Genomic DNA, 23,797 nt, shown 5'->3' with positions numbered 1-23,797 from the left:
ACGGCGAACATTTCTCTTGCGTATAGTTGTTCTCCGTACACTATTTTGACTTCTCTCGATGTTGGGAATTTGAGGACCTGGTGTAGGGTCGAAGATACAGCTCTCATGTTGTGGATCCATGGCCTCCCGAAAAGGGCGTTGTATCTCATGTCGCCTTCAATCACGTGGAACTTCATTTCCTGGATGGTTCCGGCCACATTTATTGGTAGAATTATCTCGCCTTTGGTGGTTTCACATGCCATATTGAATCCGTTTAGAACCAGGGTTGCGGGTATGATCTGGTCCTGCAGGCCGAGCTGTTCTACAACCTTTAATCTAATGATGTTGGCCAAGCTACCTGGATCAATCAACACATGCTTAACTTTAGTTTTAGTCATGAGTACGGATATTTCCAGTGCATCGTTATGAGGTTGTATGACTCCTTCTGCATCTTCATCATTGAAGGACAAAGTTCCTATGGGTGTGTAATCTTGAGTTCGAGATCGCTTTTCTATCACAATCGATGTCTTAGTGCGTTTAAGCACTGGTCCCTGAGGTGTATCGGCGTCGTTGATGATCATGTGAATGATGTGTTGTGGTTCTTCTTGTTCGTTTTGCTTGCCGAAATCCCTGTTTTTAAAATAGTTCTTCGCCCTATCGCTAAAAGATTCCCAAAGGTGCCCTTTGTTAAATAATCGAGCTACTTCCTCTCTTAGTTGCCTGCAACCTTCCGTTCTGTGGCCATGGGTGCCATAATATTCACACATTTGATTGGGATTCCTCCGGGCAGGATCGGTCTGCATGGGTGGAGGCCATTTGGTGTCTTTGATGCGTTCGATAGCCGATACGATGGCGGATGCATCAATGCTGAAGTTATATTCCGATAACCGAGGTGCTTCTTTAGATCTAGTAGGCTTATCGAACCTACCTATGTTCATCATCCCCCGGGACCCTTGACCTCAAGCACTTCTTTTGTTATTTTGTCTGAGGTTATGTCTCGATTCACTGACTCTGTGGCTTCCGTTGTATGGTTGGTATCGATCCCCGATCGGATCTCGTTCTCGATTAGTATCCCTTCTAACAGTGGGTTCAGACCCCAATTGATCATCTTCGACCCTAATTTTTGATTGGTAATGATTGTGCACGTCGGCCCACGTGTTGGCTGGGTATTCGATCAGGTTATGTTTTTATCGCCATGAAGCTGTCGAACTTCGCTCGTTCAAACCTTGAGTGAAAGCCTGAACAGCCCATTCATCTATGACTGGTGTCAAGTCCATTCGTTCCATTTAAAAATGAGATACGAACTCCCTCAGTATCTCGTTATCCTTTTGTCTTACCTTGAAGAGGTCTGATTTCCTTGTTGCGAAATTTGGTGGTAGGTTGTGATACCAAATCATTGCCGCCCCCACCCCCCCGAAAGAGTCTCTCTGAATTTTTTTGACAACACAGATTCGATTTCATCGTCTTCTAAATCATTGCCATGGATGGCACATGTGTAAGAAGTGATGTGCTCGTTGGGATCGGTCGTTTCGTTATATTTGGGAATTTCGGGCATACGCAATGTCTTGGTGATTGGTTTCGGGGCTACGCTCGAGGGAAAAGGTTTTTGCACGAATTTTTTCGAATCCAACCCTTTCATCATTGGTGGAGCGCCCGGGATCTGATAGACCCTAGAGTTATAAGTTTCTACTTTTTTATCGTTGGCTTCGACTCGCTTTGTGAGTTCCTCGACCAATTTAGCAATTTCGGGAGTAGTCCCTGATTCTTGCTCATTTGACTTCACTATGGTTGGTTCTGTTCTGTGGGTGATTTCTCGGGGTGGATTGGGCTCCGGCCTGCTTTGTAGCTGGGTTTGGCTCTACAACTGAGCTATTGCTACCTGTTTGGCTTGCAACATTTCGAAAATCATACGCTAGCTAATGCCGATTTTCCTCGACGTTATGGGTATCTCGAGCCGCAGACCGAGTGTCACCATGGATGCTATTCTCGGGTTCAGCATGTAGGTTCGCCACAATGGCCACATGCGAATTGATATCAATTGGCACTCTGATTCGAGCTCCAACGGTGTTTAAAAGTGGTCTCTCAGTACTGGGTGTCAAGTTGTTTTTTTCATCTTGAAGACCGGACCCGTTATCAATTGGTGAAACCATTTGATTGATGGTTAATCGTAGCTAATCCGAAACTCAAGATATTTTCGGAAACAAGCACAAAACACAATGGCGTGTTTTTTCAGATTCGTATCAAATAACCACTATTATCCTTAGCCCCACGATGGGCGCCAAACTGTTTACCCGAAAAATGGATAGAGTTGAATTTATACGTAGTTCTAAGGATACGTGGGACAACTTGGCACAAATCAGAAAGTAAGTAGAAATATATCGAATATTGACCCGTAAAGAATGAAATACGAACCAATATTGAATTAGAAAGTGATTGAATGAACTAGCAAAATGAATCAATGTATAAAGCTCACAAGAGGATAATCTCTCCTCTATTTCTCTGTCAATAGTAATATCTGAATATAAGAGTGTATGTATGCTATTATCTTGGATCCTTACAGAAATAATAGTTTATCCTTCTTATATGGAGGGATCCTACTTTGGATATAATTAGAAAGAAAAATAAATTGGGGAACCTATGATAGAATAGCTTTTCCCAAATTTCTGCCAAGATTCTCTTATCTAGTGGGATTGCAACGGCTTCTTTATGTGAGTCCGATCTGACTCGAGCTCTTGATCTCGGCTTGAGCCCGATTCTAACTCAAGCTCTCGATCTTTGGCTTAAGCTCGATTCTGACTCGGACCCTTGAATTGATTTGGGGCCAATGCCGGTCGGCCTCTGGATTATAAGTTTGATAGCTTTACTCTGCGACATAGTTCGATTTGGATTCGAGCTCGATAACAATATCGAACTCGACATTGATCGTCCCCTCGGGTTCGAAGCTTGTTTGTTCCATCTTCGGAACCCATCTCGAAGTCTCACTTATATCGATTATCTTTCGAACTCGATCAGACGTGCGAAGGCCGAAATCTATCTCGACCGTATATAATTTTAACTCGAATTTGGTCAATATACACAAATATATCATTGTTTTCATCATTTAATTAGTGTTTTGAGATGGAAATTTGGGGAAAATGAGAGAGAGTACTTGGACTAGAATTTTGAGGTTTTGAATGGGATTTTGTTATCGGATTTGAGTAAAATTGGTATGGTTAGACTCATGAGTGAATGGGCTTTCGGGTTTTGTAACTTTTGTCGGGTTCCGAGACATGGGTCCCACGGGCGATGTTTGAGATAAATTTCAGATTTTGTTGGAAAATTAGTATTTTCTTATGGAATTAATTCCAATAAATTTTATTGACTGAATCAAATTATTTGTGGTTATATGCGAGGCGTTTAGAGGCCAATTCACGAGGAAAAGACATTGAAGAATAAAGAATTACACGGCTTGAGGTAAGTAACTCTTCTAATCTTGGAGCTGAGGGTATGAATCCTGAATATATGTATTATGTGAATTGTTTGGAGGTGACGCACATGCTAGGTGACGGGCGTGTGGGCATGCACTATAGAAATTGTGACGTAATTGGTTTCGTGAAATTTTGTAGTCAAATAATCTTGGCATTTTCTATGTAGTTTTATGTGTTAAAGAAATTGAGTTGAGAATCATATTAAAAATCATGCTGAGGCTATGTGCCAGTATTATTGAGACCCATAGAGGCCATATTGCTGTGAATTATTTGTTTAAAATAAAATTTCATACTCAATCATGTTTATTCATTTCATATCATCTCTCAGCCTCTGTTGCTATTTATTGATTCATCGTATCATCATTTTGGGCTAGTTTCATGACATTGTGAGCCCGAGAGACTGGAGAGATTGATGACTGAGTGAGGCTGAAGGCCTCATTGTGAGGATACTTATGGGATCGGGCTGCACGCCGCAGCAGCCCATATTTGATTTATATACTTTATTATTATGGGATCGGGATGCACGCTGCAGCATGCCAGATTGGCTTATTATAGCATGTGAGTTGTCCGTATGGATCCAGATATTGATATTATAGCACGTGAGTTGTCCGTGCAGCACGTGAGTTGTCCATACAGATTATAGCGCTTGGGCTGATGGAGCCCCTCTGGAGTCTATACACACCCCTAGTGAGCGCAGGTACCTACTGAGTGCGAGTGTCGAGCAATTGGGAGGATTGAGTAAATGTGAGGACTGAGTGATGGGGAGGACTAAGTGAATTGATACTCTGAGAAGTATGCATATAATTTTATCACTAAGATACATTGCATTGACATACAGACATAGAGATATATTTTCCTCATGTTGTACAGTATCACGTCATTCATGACTTCTCACACATATTGGCCTACGGGCATAGTGATGCATTTTTCCACTGACTATCTGAAAAAAAAAAAAACATCTTATCATTGTTGAAAGGATTTTGGGGGGAAAATTTCTGTTTTCAAACTTATTTGTATTTTTGGCAACTTCGGTAAACGACTTGGGACTTTCACTGATTCACTTGAAAGGCAGAATTATTTTTGAAAATCATGATTTAGCTGAGCATTTATTCCTTGGGTTACTTCTTTCATTACTTGCTTTATGTGGTTATGAACTGTTGTTGGTTATTGGAGTTGGACTCTAACCTTGGTACAAGCTCGTCACTACTTTCAACCTAAGGTTAGGATTGTTACTTATTGAGTACATGTGGTCGATTGTACTCATACTACACTTCTGCACCTTACGTGCAGATGTTGGTTGTTGATGTTGTTGCGTTCGTCGGGAACTGGATCTGAAGGTGTACCTGCATTCCGGTTGTAGCTGCCTCTTGTTTATGGCAGCCTTAGATTCATAAAACTCTGTTTATGTACTTTTCAAACAGATGATGTATTTATTTCATACCAGCTTTGTAAACTCTATTCTTAGAAACTCATGATTTGTACTAGTAGTTCTTGGGAAAATGTATTGGTTTCATATATTTTCTTTTAATTAATTACCTTATTAAATTCATTGGAATTGAATAGTTGATAATTGGCTTACCTAGAGGGTTGGGTTAGGTGCCATCACGACTAGTTGTATTTTGGGTCGTGACAGTTACGCAACCAATTAGCCTGAACTGTAGCCTCAAAGCATGCCACAAATTCAGCTTTGATAGTGGATGCAACTATGATAGACTGCTTTGCACTCTTCCATGATATTGCTCCTTCGGCTAACAAGAACAAATAAGCAAATGTATATTTTCTTGTATCCATATAACCAGCATAATCTAAATCTGAATATCCAATCACGTCAAGATGATCAGATCTTCTATAAGTGAGCATATAATCTTCCGTTCCTTGCAAGTAATGCAACACTTTGTTTGCAGCCTTCCAGTGGTCCATCCCTGGATTACTTTGATATCTGTCCAGCATTCTAACAGCAAAATTGATGTCTGGTCTTGTACATGTCTGGGCATATATTAGGCTTCCAACTATAGATGCATAAGAAATATCTTTCGTTTGCATATGTTCCAATTCATTCTTTGGACATTAATTGAGGCTAAATTTATCCCTCTTTATGAATTGGAACAGAACTTGATGAGCATTTTTCCATTCTAAATCTCTCTAACACTTTATTAATATAGGCTTTCTGAGACAATCCCAATAATCCTTGTGATCTATCCCGGAATATTTCAATCACAATCATATAGGATGCCTCTCCCATATCTTTCACTTCAAAGTTGTTAGAGAGAAATTTCTTGGTGTCATACATCATACCAAGATAATTAGTAGCAAGAAATATGTCATCAACATACAAGACTAACATAATAAACTTACTCCTACTGACCTTCAGATATATACACTGATCAACGGTGTTTTCCTTAAATCCAAAGGTGACAATAGTTTCGTTAAATTAAAGATACCACTGTTGGGAAGCTTGTTTAAGTCTGTGTATTGATTTCTTAAGTTTACACACCACGTGCTCCATTTATTTAGTGGCAAACCCCTCTAGTTTATCCATATAAACTTCTGCCACTAAATTTCCATTCAAAAAGCAGTTTTTACATCCATTTGATGTAGCTCTAAGTCATAATGAGCTACTAAAGTTATTATAATTCTAAGTGAGTCCTTTCTAGATACCGGTGAAGTCTCTTTATAGTCAATGCCATCTTTCTGAGTGAAACTTGTGGCAATAAGTCTGGCCTTGTGACATTCTATGTTGCCATTTGAGTTGCGTTTCGTCTTAAAGACCCATTTACACCCGACTCTTTTGCAACCTTTCGGTAATTCAACAAGGTCCCAAACTTTATTCTGCTCCATAGACTTCAACTCATCTTTCATAGAATCTAACCATTTATCAGAATTATTACTTTCAATGGCTTGTGAAAATGAAACTGGATCATTATCAATTCCAAAATCAATTTCTGACTCGTGTAGATAACTAAATAATCATCTGGAATAGCAGATCTGCCATGCCCCGAACCTGGGTGGCGAGATCGGCACCCGGTGCCTCACCTATCCTTGCGTACCAACTTGCGACTAAGGGACTCTGAACATATAATGTCATACTTTGGTCACGGGCCACATTGCAAGACAATTTGCAAAGCAAAATATAAAACTGAACGGAAACTAACGCTGACTAAACATCAATGTGAAGCTGGGCCGGCAAGGCGGTCCTAACTACTACAGCTGACAAACCAACAAAAAATATATAGAAGGCTTACAAGACCAACATACTGCACTAACTGACAGGTTATGTCTACAAGCCTCTACTGATGGATATATTGTGATCGGAACAGGTCCCCGACCTACCCATAGCCTATATATATATATATACACGATATGTACACAAAACGTCTAGACCTGGCAACTCCAAAGGACGTGGAGCTTACCGATAAAGTTGAACCGGGCAACACCTACTGAGGAGGTGTACCCGTCTGTCTGTCTCAACCTGCACGCACGAAATGCAGCGTCCCCAGAAAAAGCGGCATCAGTGCGAAATGATGTACCAAGTATGCAAGGCAATAAAATAACTGAAAACTGAAACTGAACTGATAATATAATAACTGAAGTAACTGGGAGTCAAGTTAATTTGAAGATATTTTTACCTGCTGATACTGACTCAACTCTCTCAATATAGTAAGTAAAATAGATATCCGACCCTATAAGGCTCGGTATATATATATATTTTTTTTTTCTCTATCATAGTAGGCTCGCTCATAGGCGCTCGGCCATACTAGGCTTTGTATCTCGACCAACTGGGCTCGCTCATAGGCGATCAGCCATAGTAGGCTCGGTATATAACTTACTATCTGATCAGAGGTTGCCCAATAAGGGCATGTTCATCGATTATAGCTCGATGGTAATGAAAATACTGCAATACTGTATATATAGGATCTCTGCTCTCTTGACTGGAAGAAGACAATACTCAATTAAATATGAAGTCCCGATAAGGAGAACACTATAATTTACGCGACTAGGAAAATATACATAAATTCCGGAATATGAATTTCTCTTTATGTCTCGTTATCAAACGCATGTAATTATGTGATCATGCCAAAATGAAGTAAGGGCTTAGCCTCATACCTGGAGTAGGGAAAACTCTGTATGATATTCTTGGAAAGGTTGTACCGTACTCCTTTAGAATCGCAAATTCTCACGTTACTAAGGTGTTAAGAATTCTCGTTGGGATTTTTTGTTTCAAGAAATTGTGTTGAAATCTCATTGGATTGAAGTTAACATCTGTTTTGCAAGGTTTGAATAAGTAAGAAAGTTATAAGATTTTCAAGAAATTGTGTTGAAATCTCGTTGCTATTATAACATGAAGTATTATGATGTAAACTTCATCTTTACTTGAAGTTCATGCCGTTGCTAATATATTATGGAGTGACTATCGTCCTTGGCTTTGTATTCTGTATAACTCATTTGCCAAATGAATTTTGGTATTCATTCAAGATAAGAGTTCTTGGCTTTGCTTTTGTATAACCCACTTACGAAATGGATTCTTGGTATTCATTCAATACAAGAGTAGGGATAAGTATTATGACTTCTCTTTCCATGTGTCATCTTAATTAATTGTTCAAAGTCAAGTCAAAACCAATCCTCCTCTACTTGCTTCCACATGTGGGGGGGGGGGGAGGGGGAATTTTTCCCCACCTACAATTATCCATAAATCCTTAATTACATGGTTAATCTCATATTAAATAAATAATTAACCAATTACCCACATAATTAAAAATTATCTCAAATTACTTAAAATGCTACTTATTTTTAATACACCTTATACAGCATACTATCATGGTCATGTAGTACCTTTTATCCCATCGCTCAGACCGTATTTTATCCCAAATTGCCAAACTTTGACGAAACTTATTTTCTTCGATTCGCTTACCCTCTCACCTTCCCGAACTTATATCGATTAACTTACGACAAAAATTTAACGTATGAAAATGCGAGATGTAACATTCTTCCCCCCTTAGAAACATTCGTCCTCGAATGTTTATTCTTAGAGACTTTGGGAAAACTTTACCAGAGTCTCTTTCATACATTAGATTAAAACCAACATGTACGCAGCCAGAAAATATATTATACATGCCACACATGGCCAATGTTTATAAATAGCAACACTTGGCTTCACACAACTGTCCATTATAAATTCTGAAAGTCAAAAATAAGAGCTTACATGATGACCTACTAGCCTGAATAGAGCTGTGTTGAGGCATCCCACCTCGAGCCATATCTTTAGTTTGAAATAGGTGGGGGTATTTAGACTTCATTTCTTCATCCGCTTCCCACGCCATCTCTTCCACATTCTTGCTTCTCCATAAAACCTTCACGGAGGCTACCTTTTTATTCCGTAGCTTGTGGATTCGTCGGTCTAGGATGGTAACCGGAATTTACTCATATGACAAGTCCTCCGTAATCTTTACATCATTTGTGGGCACCACCCAGGTAGGATCGCCAATGCACTTCTGTAACATAGATACATGAAAAACCGAATGGACAAACTCTAATTCTGATGATAATTCTAACTCATAAGCTACTTGGCCCACTCTTCGAATGATCGTATAAGGCCCAATATACCGTGGGCTAAACTTGCCTTTCTTGCCAAACCTCATCACGCCCTTCATAGGCGACACCTTTAAGAATACCCAGTCATTAACCCCGAACTCTAAGTCTCGTTGCCGTATGTCAGAATATGACTTCTGACGACTCTGGGCTGTCAGCAGTCGCTCTCGGATAAGCTTTACTTTCTCTATGGCCTGCTGAACTAGGTCTGGCCCATGTAACCCAGATTCTCTAACATCAAACCACCCTATAGGAGATCTGCACTTACGCCCATACAAAACCCCGTACGGAGCCATCTGGATACTGGAGTGGTAATTGTTATTATATGCAAACTTGATAAGAGGTAAATGTTCATCCCAACTTCTTTTAAAATCCAACACACATGCTCGTAACATAACCTCGAGCGTCTGAATTGTGCGCTCGGCTTGTCCATCAGTCTGTGGATGAAAAGTTGTGCTGAGATTCACCTGAGTCCCTAGACCTCTCTGAAATGACCTCCAAAAATGTGTTGTAAACTGGGCCCCTCGGTCAAATATAATAGATACTGTGCTCCGTGTAGCTGCACTATCTCCTTAATAGATAACCTTGCATAGTCTTCTGCTGTATATGTAGATCTGACCGGTAAGAAATGAGCTGATTTTGTGAGCCTATCGACTATCACCTATATGGAATCGATCTTATGATGAGAACGAGGTAAACCCGTGATAAAGTCTATGTTTATCGCCTCCCATTTCCATGTCGGGATCTCTATAATATGCATTAACCCTCCGGGCTTCTGGTGCTCTGCCTTCATCTGCTGGTAACTAGGACACTGAGCGACAAACTCAGCAATGTTCTTCTTCATATCGTTCCACCAGTACACATCCTTAATGTCATGGTACATCTTCGTCGACCCAGGATGAATGGAGTACCATGAATAATATGCCTCTGACATAATCTTGTCTCGTAGACCTGCTACATTTGGAACACACAGACGACCCTTATATCTGAGAACTCCATCTCCCTTGATCTCTAACAATGGCTTTTTCTGCTGCGAAACTCGCTCTCTCAACTCGACCAACTCTGGGTCCTCGTACTGCCTCTCCTTTACTTCAGCTATGAGAGATGATTTTTCAGTATTTTGGAGTACAACTCCACCATCGCCAGAGTCTACTAACCGAACCCCCAAACAAGCCAATTGATGAATCTATCTAGTTAATTGTCTTTTTTCGGCCTCTACATGTGTTAAGCTACCCATAGATCATCGACTTAAGGTATCTGCTACCACATTAGCTTTGCATGGATGGTAGAGAATGTTAACATCGTAATCTTTCAATAACTCAAGCCATCTCCTCTGTAGCAAATTCAATTCTTTCTGCTTGAAGATATATTGCAGGTTTTTATGATCTGTAAATACATTAACATGAACGCCATATAAATAATACCGCCATATCTTAAGTGCATGGACAACAATAGCTAATTCGAGGTCGTGGGTTGGATAATTCCGCTCGTGCTTCCTTAACTGCCTTGAAGCATACGCAATTACTTTCCCATGTTGCATCAGGACACATCCTAACCTGACACCTGAGGCATCACAATACGTGGCATAACCATCTGGACCCTCTGGAAGTGCTAGAACTGGTGCTGAGGTCAACCTGTTCTTAAGCTCCTGGAAACTCTGCTCGCAAGCCTCCGTCCACTGAAACTTAGTTGCTTTCTGCATCAACTTTGTTAATGGTGCCGAAAGGGAAGAAAAACCCTCTACGAACCTCCGGTAGTATCCTGCTAAGCCTAGAAAGCTACGAGCCTCTGTTGAAGTGGTAGGTCTAGGACAGGATTTCACAGCCTCAATCTTCTGAGTGTCTACCTTTATACCGCCATCGGATACAATGTGTCGAAGAATGCTATAGACTTCAACCAGAACTCATATTTAGAAAACTTAGCATAAAATTTACTATCATAGAGGCTTTGGAGTACCGCTCGCAGGTGGTCCGCATTCTCATCCTCTAAATGTTAATAAACCAAAATATCATCAATAAATACTATCACGAACAGATCTAAAAATGGCCGGAATAGGCTATTCATCAAGTCCATATATACGGCAGGTGCGTTCGTCAACCCGAAGGACATAACAAGGAACTCGAAGTGGACATATCGGGTCCTGAAGGCTGTCTTGGGAATATTTTTCTCCCGAACTCTGACCTGGTGGTACCCCGACCTCAAATCTATCTTTGAAAAGCATCTATCTCCCTGCAACTGATCAAACAAATCATCTATCCTTGGAAATGGATATTTATTCTTAATAGTTACCTTGTTCAGCTGCCTATAATCGATACACATCCTCAGCGAGCCGTCTTTCTTCCGTACGAACAGTACCGGTGCACCCCAAGGTGAGGTACTGGGCCTGATAAAAACTTTCTCCAGCAAATATTTTTAACTGCTCTTTCAACTCCTTCAATTCGGTAGGTGATATTCTACGGAGGGGGGGATATTGGTTGAGTTCCCGGAAGCATATCAATGCCAAAATCAATCTCTCGCTCTGGAGGAATACCTGGAAGTTTATCTAGAAATACATCTGCATACTCTTTTACTACTGGAATAGAATGAAGTGTAGGTATCTCAACATCTACATCTCTAACTCGCACAATATGATAAATGCACCCTTTTGCGATCATTTTCCTCGCCTTAAGATAGGAAATGAACCTACCTCTGGGTGTCGCTGTATTACCTACCCAGTCAAGTACTGGCTCACCTGGAAAATGAAATATGTCTGTCTTTGCTCGACAATCAACTGTGGCATAACAAGCTGCCAACCAGTCCATGCCTATGATAACATCAAAATCCAACATCTCTAGCTCGACTAGGTCGGCTGAGGTCTGACAACCACAAACTGTCACCGTACAACCTCGGTAAACCCGTCTAGCAATAATCGATTCTCCGACCGGTGTAGATACCACAAAAGGATAACTTAGTATTTCAGGCACTATACAAAACTTCCCCGCGACAAATGGGGAGATACACGATAAAGTAGATCCTGGGTCTATCAAGGCATAAACATCGTGAGAGAAAATGGTCAACATACCTGTCACAATGTCTCGTGAAGACTCCTGGTCCTGTCGACCCGATAAAGCATAGCTACCATTCTGGTTACCACCTGAACTGGAACCTCTACCTCTGCCTCGATCTCTACCTGCCGAAGACTGAGACTCGAGCCCTGAAGGATTCACACACATAGATAATCCTGTTGTTGAATTCGCTGGTTGTGCCATACCCCCAGAATCTCTATTTGGGCAATCTCTCGTCATATGCCCCGGACGTTCACATGTATATCAAGCATCAGAATCAGCTCAGCATTGTCCCAAGTGTCCTCTACCACAAATGTCACACCACGACGGAAATGACCATGTCTTCCCTGAACCTCGTTGACGCTGCAAACACGACGCCCGTGAGCTCTCATCTGGTCCTGACTGAGTATAACGGTCATACTTGTAACCCTGAAACCGGGAGATATCCATATTATCCTGTAGTGCAGCGGTGGCACATGCCTCGGTCAACTCTGGGGCCAAACCTACTATAAACATGTGGATCATGTCCCGCATAGTAGCAACTATGGATGGTGCATATCGGGCCAATAAGTCAAAACGGAGACTATACTCTCGAACACTCATATTACCCTGCTTGAGAGCTAGAAACAGATCGACTCGAGCCTGTCGAATCTCTCGCGGTAAGTACTGTTCAAGGAAGGCATCCGAAATATTCTCCCAAATAGATGGAGGTGCATCACGTCCCCTGGACCTCTCTCATCCCTCTTACCAAAGGATGGCTATATCTTGGATTCGAAAACCTGCTAGCTCAACTACCTCTTTCTCCGTGGCATGCATAACCTGAAAGATCCTGTGAAGCTAATCTATGAAATCTTGCGGGTCCTCCCTCTGATCTGTCCCCGTGAACTCTGGGGGACTCAAAGCAATAAACTCTCGGACCCTTGAACTCCCAGACCCCTCAGAAGATCCTGCACTAGCAGGCGCCCTAGCATGTTGCTGGGTAGCTACCAACTGTGTCAACAAATGCACCGCACTCCTCAAGTCATGATCTGATGGAAGCGAAGGGAGAACTGGATGTGCGGTCTCCCTAGGAATCTCCTCAGGTGGTGGAGGAGCCGGTAATAGCTGAGTAGGGGTCTCTCCCTGGGCCTCTGATTGGGCCCCATCTACTGGGGGGTACCCTACTAGTCCCCTCACCTACTGCTGTATCTCTCCTCTGGCTAGCTGTAGTCTTCCTAGTCATCGTCATTTGTGCATGCAAACGCCAACACGTAAGTTTAACTCAAATTTCCTATAACTCAGTTCTACAACACAAGTTAGATTTGAAAGAAGGGTAACCAACTCTTAAATGCCCTGTAGTCTCCTGCTTATATAATGTGGTGAACAACACATCTATAAACAAGATCCTACTAGACACGGCTTGTAGACTTCGTAGGACAGAACTGCTCTGATATCACTTTTGTCATGCCCCGAACCTGGGTGGCGAGACCGGCACCCGGTGCCTCACCTATCCTTGCGTACCAACTTGCGACTAAGGGACTCTGAACATATAATGTCATACTTTGGTCACGGGCCACATTGCAAGATAATTTGCGAAGCAAAATATAAAACTGAACGGAAACTAATGCTGACTAAACATCAATATGAAGCTGGGCCGGTAAGGCCGTCCTAACTACTACAGCTGACAAACCAACAAAATATATATAGAAGGCTTACAAGACCAATATACTGCATTAACTGACAGGTTATGTCTACAAGCCTCTACTGATGGATATACTGTGATCGGAACAGGTCCCCGACCTACCCATAGTCTATATACATATATACACGATATGTACACAAAACTTCTAGACCCGGCAACTCTGAAGGACGTGGAGCTTACTGATAAAGCTGAACTCGGGCAACACCTACTGAGGAGGTCTACCCGTCTATCTGTCTCAACCTGCACGCACGAAATACAGCGTCCCTAGGAAAAGCGACGTCAGTACGAAATGATGTACCGAGTATGCAAGGTAATAAAATAACTAAAAACTAAAACTGAACTGATAATATAATAACTGAAGTAACTGGGAGTCAAGATAATCTGAAGATATTCTTACCTGCTGATACTGACTCAACTCTCTCAATATAGTAAGTAAAATAGTTGTCCGACCCTATAAGGCTCGGTATATATATATATATATTTGCTCTCCCGTAGTAGTCTCGCTCATAGGAGCTCGGCCATACTAGGCTTTGTATCTCGACGAACTGGGCTCGCTCATAGGCGCTCGACCACAGTAGGCTCGGTATATAATTTACTATCTGATCAGAGGTTGCCCAATAGGGGCCTGCCTATTGATTATAGCTCAATGGTAATGAAAATACTGTAATACTGTATATATAGGCTCTTTGCTCTCTTGACTAGAAGAAGACAATACTCAATTAAATATGAAGTCCCGATCAGGAGAACACTGTAATTTACGAGACTAGGAAAATATACATAAATTCTGGAATATGAATTTCTCTTTATGTCTCGTTATCAAACGCATGTAATTACGTGATCAGGCCAAAATGAAGGAAGGGCTTAGCCTTAACATACCTGGAGTAGGAAAAAATCCGTATGATATTCTTGGAAAGGTTGCACCATACTCTTTTAGAATCGCAAATTCTCACGTTGCTAAGGTGTTAAGAATTCTCGTTGGAACTTTTTGTTTCAAGAAATTGTGTTGAAATCTCGTTGGATTGATGTTAACATATGTTTTGCAATGTTTGAATTTGGAAGAAAGTTATAAGATTTTCAAGAAATTGTGTTGAAATATCGTTGCTATTATATCATGAAGTCTCGTGATGTAAACTTCATATTTACATGAAGTTCATGTCGTTGCTAATATATTATGGAGTGACTATCGTCCTTGGCTTTGTATTCTGTATAACTCATTTGCCAAATGAATTTTGGTATTCATTCAAGATAAGAGTTCTTGGCTTTGCATTTGTATAACCCACTTACGAAATGGATTCTTGGTATTCATTCAAGACAAGAGTAGGGATAAGTATTATGACTTCTCTTTCCATGTGTCATCTTAATTAATTGTTCAAAGTCAAGTCAAAACCAATCCTCCTCTACTTGCTGCTACATGGGGAGGGGGGGTCTTTGTCCCTACCTACAATTATCCACAAATCCTTAATTACATGGTTAATCTCCCATTAAACCAATAATTAACCAATTACCCACGAAATTAAGAATTATCTCAAATTACTTAAAATGCTACTCATTTTTAATACACCTTATACATCATACTATCACGGTCATGTAGTACCTTGTATGACATTAGTCCATAAATACCGGGTATTATCGCTCAGACCGTATTTTATCCCAAATTGCCAAACTTTGACGAAACTTATTTTCTTCGATTCGCTTACCCTCTCGCCTTCACGAATTTACTTATCCCTTCTTTGAAATAGCATAGCACTCCTAATCTCAAAATAATTTCCTTCCCGAACTTATGTCGATTAACTTACGACAAAACTTTAACGTATGAAAACGCGAGATGTAACAAGATCTCTTTTGTCTTTGAGACCTTCTTAATGCTACTTCTTGTGGTTCATCTACTGTAGGTTCATCAACTACAACTTCATTTGCAAAAGTAGGATCATTATGTGTTGTTCTTGTTGATTGTTAGGTTGTACAATAATCTCAGGAATAATAATTTTAGAAGAAGTGCAGGGTAGAGGAACTTGCACCCTAACTTCTTTAATTTCCACATTATGTGGTTCTTTACTCCCATTACTTTCACCATTCTCAATGAACCTAGCGTTTTCAGTTTCAACTATTCTCGTACTGTGGTTAGGATAATAAAATTTATACCCTTTTGATTTTTCTGGATAACCAATAAAGAAACTACTGATTGTTCTTGAATCCAGTTTTATTTCTTGTGGACTATAAATTCTTATTTCTGCCGGGCAACCCCAAACATGTTGGTGCCTCAAACTAGGTTTCCTACCAGTCCAAAGTTCAAATGATATTTGGAATTGCTTTCCTAGGAACCCTGTTTAGCAAGTAAACGACAGTCCTTAATTCATACATCCACAATGAAATAGGTAAAGATGAGTCACTTAACATACTCCTAACCATATCCATTAATGTATGATTACGCCTTTCTGCCACACTGATAAGGGGGAATTTTGACTACTTATTAGCACATTTTTGCTTTCATTTTAGTCTAAAAGCATTTAATTGTGTTCCCGAAACTGATAAAATATGCTTAATTGCACGAATAGTGGAAAATGATCCCCCAAGATGAAATCCAACTCAAGAAGGAGTGATCTGAACTCAAGGACATAAACAGGCACAGAAGCTCAGAAATGCGGACCGTAGATTGTGAAGAAACTCCTATTAGAGACAAGTGCAAAGTGCGGTCCGCACATGATATCTCAAGTTCAACAGAAGTGCAGACCGCATAATTATTGTATGGCCGCAGAAGAACAGCTACGTTGCTGCAGTCACATTTGTGCGGTCCGCAAAAGAGCAATGTGCGGACGCACTCAGAAATGCGCAGACCGTAGAAAGAGAGAAGTGCGGCCGCAGTTCAGAATTATATGGCCGTAAGTTTCCATTCCTGTCAGGCTGAAGCAAAGTGCGGACCGCACATGGAATTGTGCGGCCATAGAACCTCCGAAAGGGCATTTTTGTCTGAAAATTTTAGCATTATATAAATAGAAGAGTTTCACTTTTTTAGGTCAAGTTTTGCCATCAACAACTACAGTAGATGTTTTCTTTTACTCTTTTAGTAGTTTTTGCCATTTTGATCTTTTTGAATATTGATTTCATCATTTTAATTATCACTTCTTCTTTTTCTTCCAATTTAAGCATGAGTAGCTAGATTTTCACTAGGGTTATGACCCAACCCTAGTGTGTAAACTTAATGGGTGTTTGATTTATTGATTGTTCATGGTTGGGTGTTGATTATCTAGCCTCGTTCTTGATTTTATTTGAAGAATTAATGGTTGTAAACATTATTTCATGCTTATTTAACTTGGTCTCTACTTGAGAAAGAGAGACTTAGTCTAGGAAAACTTGGCCAGCAAGAAATTGGGTCAATTGAGAGATTGATAAGCCCAATTAAAGGGTTGAACCTAGATATAGTAAAACCCGACTTGATCTTATTATCAACTGCTTTGTTCAATACCCATTTGGACTTGAGAAAGCCAAATTGGGCAAAACTCACTCTCTGACCGAGAGGTATTGAGTGGGTAATTGAGTGTTGATAGCTATAATGCACTCCGACCAATAAAAAAAGGTTTTAAAGTTTACAACTCATTAGGCGAACACCTAGGTGAAGGTCATAGCCCTAGACCTTTCATATCATTAAAAAAACAACCAAAAACACTTTCCTACTTTAAATTCTTAGTTTGTAATCTTCGTTTAAATTAGACCTAGAAACAACCCAAATTTGTGGAAGTGCAATTTGAAATAATTCAAGCTCATACACTATAATATATATTCCTAAAACCCATTCATAGCTCCCTGTGGAAAATCGACCCCGACTCCTTGTTGGGTATTACTATTGCATCGACCATTTTCATATCCTCAAATGAAGGAGTGAAATTAGACGAGATCAATTTTTGGCGTCGTTACCGGGGAGCTAAAAGACAGTATTAGCTATATATTTAGGTGTGTTTTTGGAATATATTCTTTTCCTTCCTTGTTATTAACGTGTGAGTATTGCAGGTGCAATCATGGCAAATAATGAGCTCGGAAACATAGACGTGGGGAATGTGGACGTTGATGATGATGCAATGGATGAGGTCCCTCTTGAACCTCAAGCCAATAGGCGAGGCCGACTGCCTCAAGACAATGCTCTCGTTCCACCCCCACCTCCACCACGAGCAGCTCCACACCGGGTGTTGCCGAATGAAGGGTATGCAAGTGCTATCGTCCCACCATGTATTAGGGCGGGCAACTTTCAAATAACCAACGTAATGCTCACTTTGCTCGAGAAACAAGAGTTCTTCACCTGTGCACCGGGTCAAAATGCACATAAACATTTGAAGGGGTTCGTTGATATGTGTTGGGGAAGCAAACAAACAAATGTCTCCGAGGATGCTTTAAGGCTACGACTTTTCCCTTCTCTCTATGGGAGAAAGCTTTAGATTGGTTGGAACGTTTGCCAAATCATTCCATTCAAACTTGGGATGAACTAGCGGAGAAATTTATTTCAAAGTACTTCTCTCCCTGGCACATGGCCATTCTTCGGGATGAAATTCTAGCATTCAAGCAAGAGCCTAATAAACCACTACACGAGATATGGGAAGGATATAGGACAATGGTGAAAGAGTGCCCCATTAATGATATGATGGAGAACATGATTCAACAAACTTTCTATCAGGGGATCAATACCACCAACCAATGTGTAGTGAATCAACTTTCCGGTGGGAACTTCATGACTACGCCTTATGTGGAGGCGTGTGATATTTTGGATGAGATGGCGGATCCTTCATCGATGTGGCAATCTAGAGCCAATGTTCCACAAGGTGATCAAAATGTGATTCTTCTTCATAAAGAGTTAAATGACCATGGGCAAGCCATAGCCGAGTTTACAACCACCATGAACCAATTGGCAAAGGCTCAACTTCAACAAGTGCAAAACCCGAGGCAAGTCAATGCTATGGAGGGAGTCAATATGATGGTAAACAAGAGAAAAACAAGAAGTCCACAAGTGCAACAAAGAGTGGACAATTTTTTGCAAGATGATAGTGGGTTTGATCAAGGAGATTCTTACAATGATCAAGAAGAAGAGGTCCAACATGTGAACAACTTTCAAGGGTAAATAAACAACTACCAAGTCCCTAGTCAACAATAATGGAGACCTTCGAATAATCAAGGCAATTGGAATTCTAGCAACCAAGGTAATTGGAATAGTGGAAACAATCAAGGCAATTGTAGTGAAAGCAATAACCAAGGGAATTGGAAAAATAATAATAACCAAGGAAATTGGGGAGGTAACAACCAAGGTGGGTGGAACAACAACCAAGGAAATTGGGGGTCAGGTTTTCAAAGGCCCTCGATGTGCCAACAACCGAGCAACCCACCTTCTTATCCTTATCATGGTCCTAGTTTCTCCAACAATGAAATGGGTCGTATTGAGAACATGTATAAGCAAATAATGGAGAAAAATGCCAATTCTGATGCCCAACTTGCTTCACACAACACATCAATCAGTAACTTAGAAGTGCAAATGGGTCAAATCTCTCAAGATTTAAATTTTTGTTCTAAGAGGGCACTACCAAGTGATACGGTGGGAACACTACGGGGAATGCCATGGTCGTTACTACAAGAAGTGGAAGAGGTGGGAATGCACCTACCTCAAGTCAAAGGCATCTTGTGGATGATGAGCAAGTGGTAGAAGAAGAGAAGATCCTGAACAATGTTGTGCAAGAAAATGATGAAGTGCTAATTGATATTGATGACACGGCGGAAGAGACTCAAGAGGATGTGAACCCATCTAGGGATCATGTGATTGACATACCGAAAACGGTAGTGCAAAAATCTAAGGTACCATTGCCTAAGCCACCTCATCCCTATCATCAAAGGCTTTCCAAGAAAAATGGTTAGAATCAATTCAAGAAGTTCATTGATATGATGAAGAGTCTCTCTATAAATGTGACATTAGTTGAAGCCTTGGAGAAAATGCCCAGATATGCAAAGTTTATGAAGGACTTGGTGACAAAGAAAAGATCGATGAATTTTGAAACTATCAATGTCACTCACCAAGTGAATGCAATTGTGCATTCGATGCCTCCTAAGTTGGAAGATCCTGGTGCTTTTACAATTCCTTGTACCATTGGAAGTGACGAGTTTGCAAAAGCTCTTTGTGATCTTGGGGTGAGTGTCAACTTGATGCCCTATTCGGTTTTCAATATATTGGGAATTGGGTAACCAAGACCCACATCTATAAGATTACAAATGGCCGATCGTACAATGAAGAGACCGTTGGGGGTGATTGAGGATGTATTGGTTCGAGTTGACATGTTCATTCTCCTGACGGATTTTGTTACTCTTGATTGTGAAGTGGACTATGAGGTGCTTATTATTCTTGGTAAACCTTTCCTTACTAAGGGAAAGGCTCTTGTTGATGTAGAAGCTGGTGAACTCACTTTTCGGGTGGGTGATGTCGCCCAAACTCACACCACAGGGAGTCGGGGTCGATTCCACAAGGAGCTTGATGTGGGATTAGGTATATACCTAATGTGAATATATGACGTGCCAGATATTACACTTCCATATTTTTAATTGTTTTTTCTACTTCTACTTTTGCGCTAATTCTTGTAATTGTAAAGCTAAGAGACAATGTTTTTGGTTTTGGTTGTTTTTCAAGTTATAAAAGATCTAGGGTTGCGACTTCCTCCTAGTTGGTTACCTAACGGATTTAGAGATTTAGGGCATGTTTGGTTGATCGGGATACAATATAGCAATCACACACAATTACTCATTTTATATCTCTCAGTAGTTTGAGTGATTTTTCCCAATTTGGCTTTCTCAAGTCCAAATGGGTATCTCACGAAACAAGTGATAAATGCTCAAGTCGGGTCTTACTATCTCTAGTTTCGACCCTTTAATTGTGGCTATCAATGTCATAAGTTTACACCAATTTCTTGTTAGCCAAGTTTTTGTAGACTTAGTCTCAATTTCTCAAGCATAGACTAAGTCAATTAGGCATGAATCAATGTTTGCAACCATCAATTCTCAAATTCAAGAAAGAACTAGGCTAAATATCATATACCCAATCATAAATAAGCCCGAAATCAATCACCCATTAAGTACACATACTAGGGTTGGGTCACAACCCTAGCTAAAGGTTTAGCTACTCATGGAAAATGAGGAAATTAAAGAAGAAACTAAGATAAAATGCATAATAATTGATTAAGGAAAGAAAATCTAATGTTTAAATGATAAACTAGTACAAAGTTACCCAATACAGTAAATAAAAACGGCTCTAAGTATTTAGGTACACCAAACTTTACCTACAAATGATAAAAAGATCTATTTATACCCAGTTAAAAATATCTGACAAAATTACCCCTGCGAAGGTTGTGCGACCGCACAATTTTGTATGCGGTCTGCACTTTAAGACTGACTGGTCAGGTTGGCTTTCTAGGGTCGCATGAAAGTGAGATGCGACCGCACTTCCTCTAATTATGCGGACCGCACATTTCTGAGTGCGGCCGCACTCTTACTTTTGGACTGGATCTGGGATTCATTCTGCGGACCGCACATTTATGAGTGCGGCCCTATTTTGGCATCCTGCGGCCGCACAATAATATTGTGGTCCGCACATCTTCAAGCTCCCAAACTACAAGTCTCTGAATCTAGTCTTATGCGGCCGCACAATAATTGTGCGGTCCGCACTCTGTGAAGAAATTCTATCAGTGCATCTTCATAGTTTGCGGCCGCACACAGTATTGTGCGGTCCGCACTGCAGCCCTTTTTTCCTTGTTTTGGTTCTTGTCCAATTTTACTCCTTTTTGAGTTGATTTTCACTTCTTTGTCTCGTTTCCCAATATTCCTTCAAGAAAGCATATTTCATTAGTTCTCGGGAATACCTTAAAGCATTTTTTAGCTAAAATGTAAGTAAAAGAGAGAAAATAAGCGGTCAAAATCCCTACTTATCAACTCCCCCAAACTTAAGCTTTTGCTTGTCCTCAAGCAATTAAGGCAATTTCCTACCTCCACTAGAAAAGGGCTATTTCAGCTGGCCTAAGTTGAATCAAACACAAATCAATTGGGACTAACAATTATCCACACACTCATGAATCGTTAACAAGCCTATGATTTGAATGTTAAAGCACAAATGGTTCTAATGTTATGTTTGAGCATCAAGGGTTGACTTTGTTCATCAAGGAAGCTCGTACTTTCATGCAGGTCACTGTGGATCCCAAACTCCTACTCATATACTCTCAGGAAGCTCATCTCACTCACGAATGAAGAATTCAATTCAATGACCCGAGAAAGATTCACTCATCACTCTCAAAAGAATGTCACAAGCCCGACTCTAAGTAACATATGCTTGCCCCTCATGTAGATCACCACTAATGTAAGTCTGCTCAGCTTGAAATCACTTAGGGCTTTTTGGCATGTAATGAAGGCTTTTGGACTAAGGAGAGAAATTTCGGAATGGAATTGGTTCATCTTTCCTTTAGCACTTCATATTCTCTTTTTGGCTCTTACTTTGCTGACACTTTGAGTCATTTTCTTTTCCCTTGGGAGGATTACAGAAATTTGACATCACTCTTTCTTTGTCATGCTATTCATACTTTCCTTCTTTGTTTTCTCCATACTTTGAACTTTTTCTATCTTTTGCATCTTTTCAACCCTTTCACATTATTCACTTTCTTTTTGTGTTTTTCTTTTGTTCTTCCTTTCTTTTTCTTTGCCTTTCCTCTTCTTCATTTCTTTTCTCTTTTTGTGCCTTGAGACCATCTTTAAACTCCTCGTTTCTCCCCCAAACTTATGTTTTTGCCATTTGAATCACATGAGTGCTAAAGAAAGTTCGAGTGCCAAGAGAGAGTCACTATAAAACGTGTAAAGGCTTGTAATGTGGTTATCGAATAAAACGGCTTTAGGCTCAAAAGGGTTTACCAAGGATGATATCATTGGTGGGCCATGGACGGTTTCGAAACGGATCAAGGAAAGCCTACAATCACTTCTCAAGCGAGGCTAACTTAGAATTTCGCCTAGAAACACATTCGGGGTAAGTTTTAGACCACTCGCACAGGTACTTGGACTTGTAGCAAAATACCTCACCTATCACACAACCGGATTGTCAAAGAGAATAGAGTCCCCGCCCACAACAATCGCGTTCAAGATTGAAAATCGCTAATGGTTCAACTAAACCACCTGATGATTGCCTAAGTCAACACAAGAGTCACAATGTCACTAACTAGGGCTATTTCTTTACAAAAACTTATTTTTAATCATAAGCGCGTAGTTAAGTGTATTGGTACCAAGTGAAGCATGCTTGACCCTTATTTATTCATTAATACTACTTGTTTCTACCTAATCATCAAAAACTGACTCGATCCCTTAAGAAGGTTGTCACGCCATCCATCGTTGGGAAGAGTCATCCGGTTCACACAAGACCCACCTTTGAAAAGAACCGTAGCATTAAGAAAACCAAAGGCTTATTGTTCACCAAAAAATAAAAAGAAGCTAACAAATCAAAAAGAAGCTAATAAAGTAACTAAGAAGTTATACTATTAAGAAAACAAAATGAAGAAGCTATGAAATAAACTACTAAAAGTAAGGCAAGTGAATATACAAACCGAGGGAAATAGAATATATACAAGAGGGATGAATATATACATAATAAGGGGGGAAATAAAAATAAAATAAAAAGATTATTAAAGTTATTACAGACCCAAAAGTAATCAAATGTCATCAAAATGTCATCATAGTCATCCAAAATGAACCAAAATAGGCCACCCCCCAGAATAAGAACAAGAATTGTCCTCAATGCTTAGCAATATCAAAACAAAAGAGGGTAGAGAGTAAAGAAAACTCCTGATGTGGTATCAAGGTCACTGGCAGCATCACCACCCTCAGTTTTCTCCAATTGTATCTCATCATCATCGGGCTGAGGGACAAAAGGGTTGGTGAGAATCTGAAGCATCTCCTCAGCAGTGGGGGCAGTGAGATCTGGCTCGTCAGACTGGCCAGTTGGTGCCTCTGTTGATGGTGCTGTTGGGTCAACTGGTACTGAAGGATCT

The 23,797-nt window shown here is 40.4% G+C and overlaps 1 protein-coding gene across 1 annotated transcript; it reads right to left on the bottom strand.

The window, feature by feature from the left end:
* Positions 1-5,054: 5,054 nt before the first annotated feature.
* On the bottom strand, positions 5,055-5,489 carry LOC138909271 (secreted RxLR effector protein 161-like). Its single transcript, XM_070200456.1, has one exon. The coding sequence runs from the start codon at positions 5,487-5,489 to the stop codon at positions 5,055-5,057; it is 435 nt and encodes a 144-aa protein (XP_070056557.1).
* Between the last annotated feature and the right edge of the window lie 18,308 nt (positions 5,490-23,797).

The sequence above is a fragment of the Nicotiana tomentosiformis genome, chromosome 4 (genome assembly GCF_000390325.3).
Source record: "Nicotiana tomentosiformis chromosome 4, ASM39032v3, whole genome shotgun sequence".
NCBI lineage: Eukaryota > Viridiplantae > Streptophyta > Magnoliopsida > Solanales > Solanaceae > Nicotiana > Nicotiana tomentosiformis.
Note: the sequence above shows the minus strand (reverse complement) of the source record. Positions and strands in the feature narration are given on the sequence as shown.

What these genes read in the sequence shown, in the direction of transcription:
- LOC138909271 (XM_070200456.1), bottom strand. Translation starts at nt 5,489, where the DNA reads ATGCAAACGAAAGATATTTCTTATGCATCTATAGTTGGAAGCCTAATA.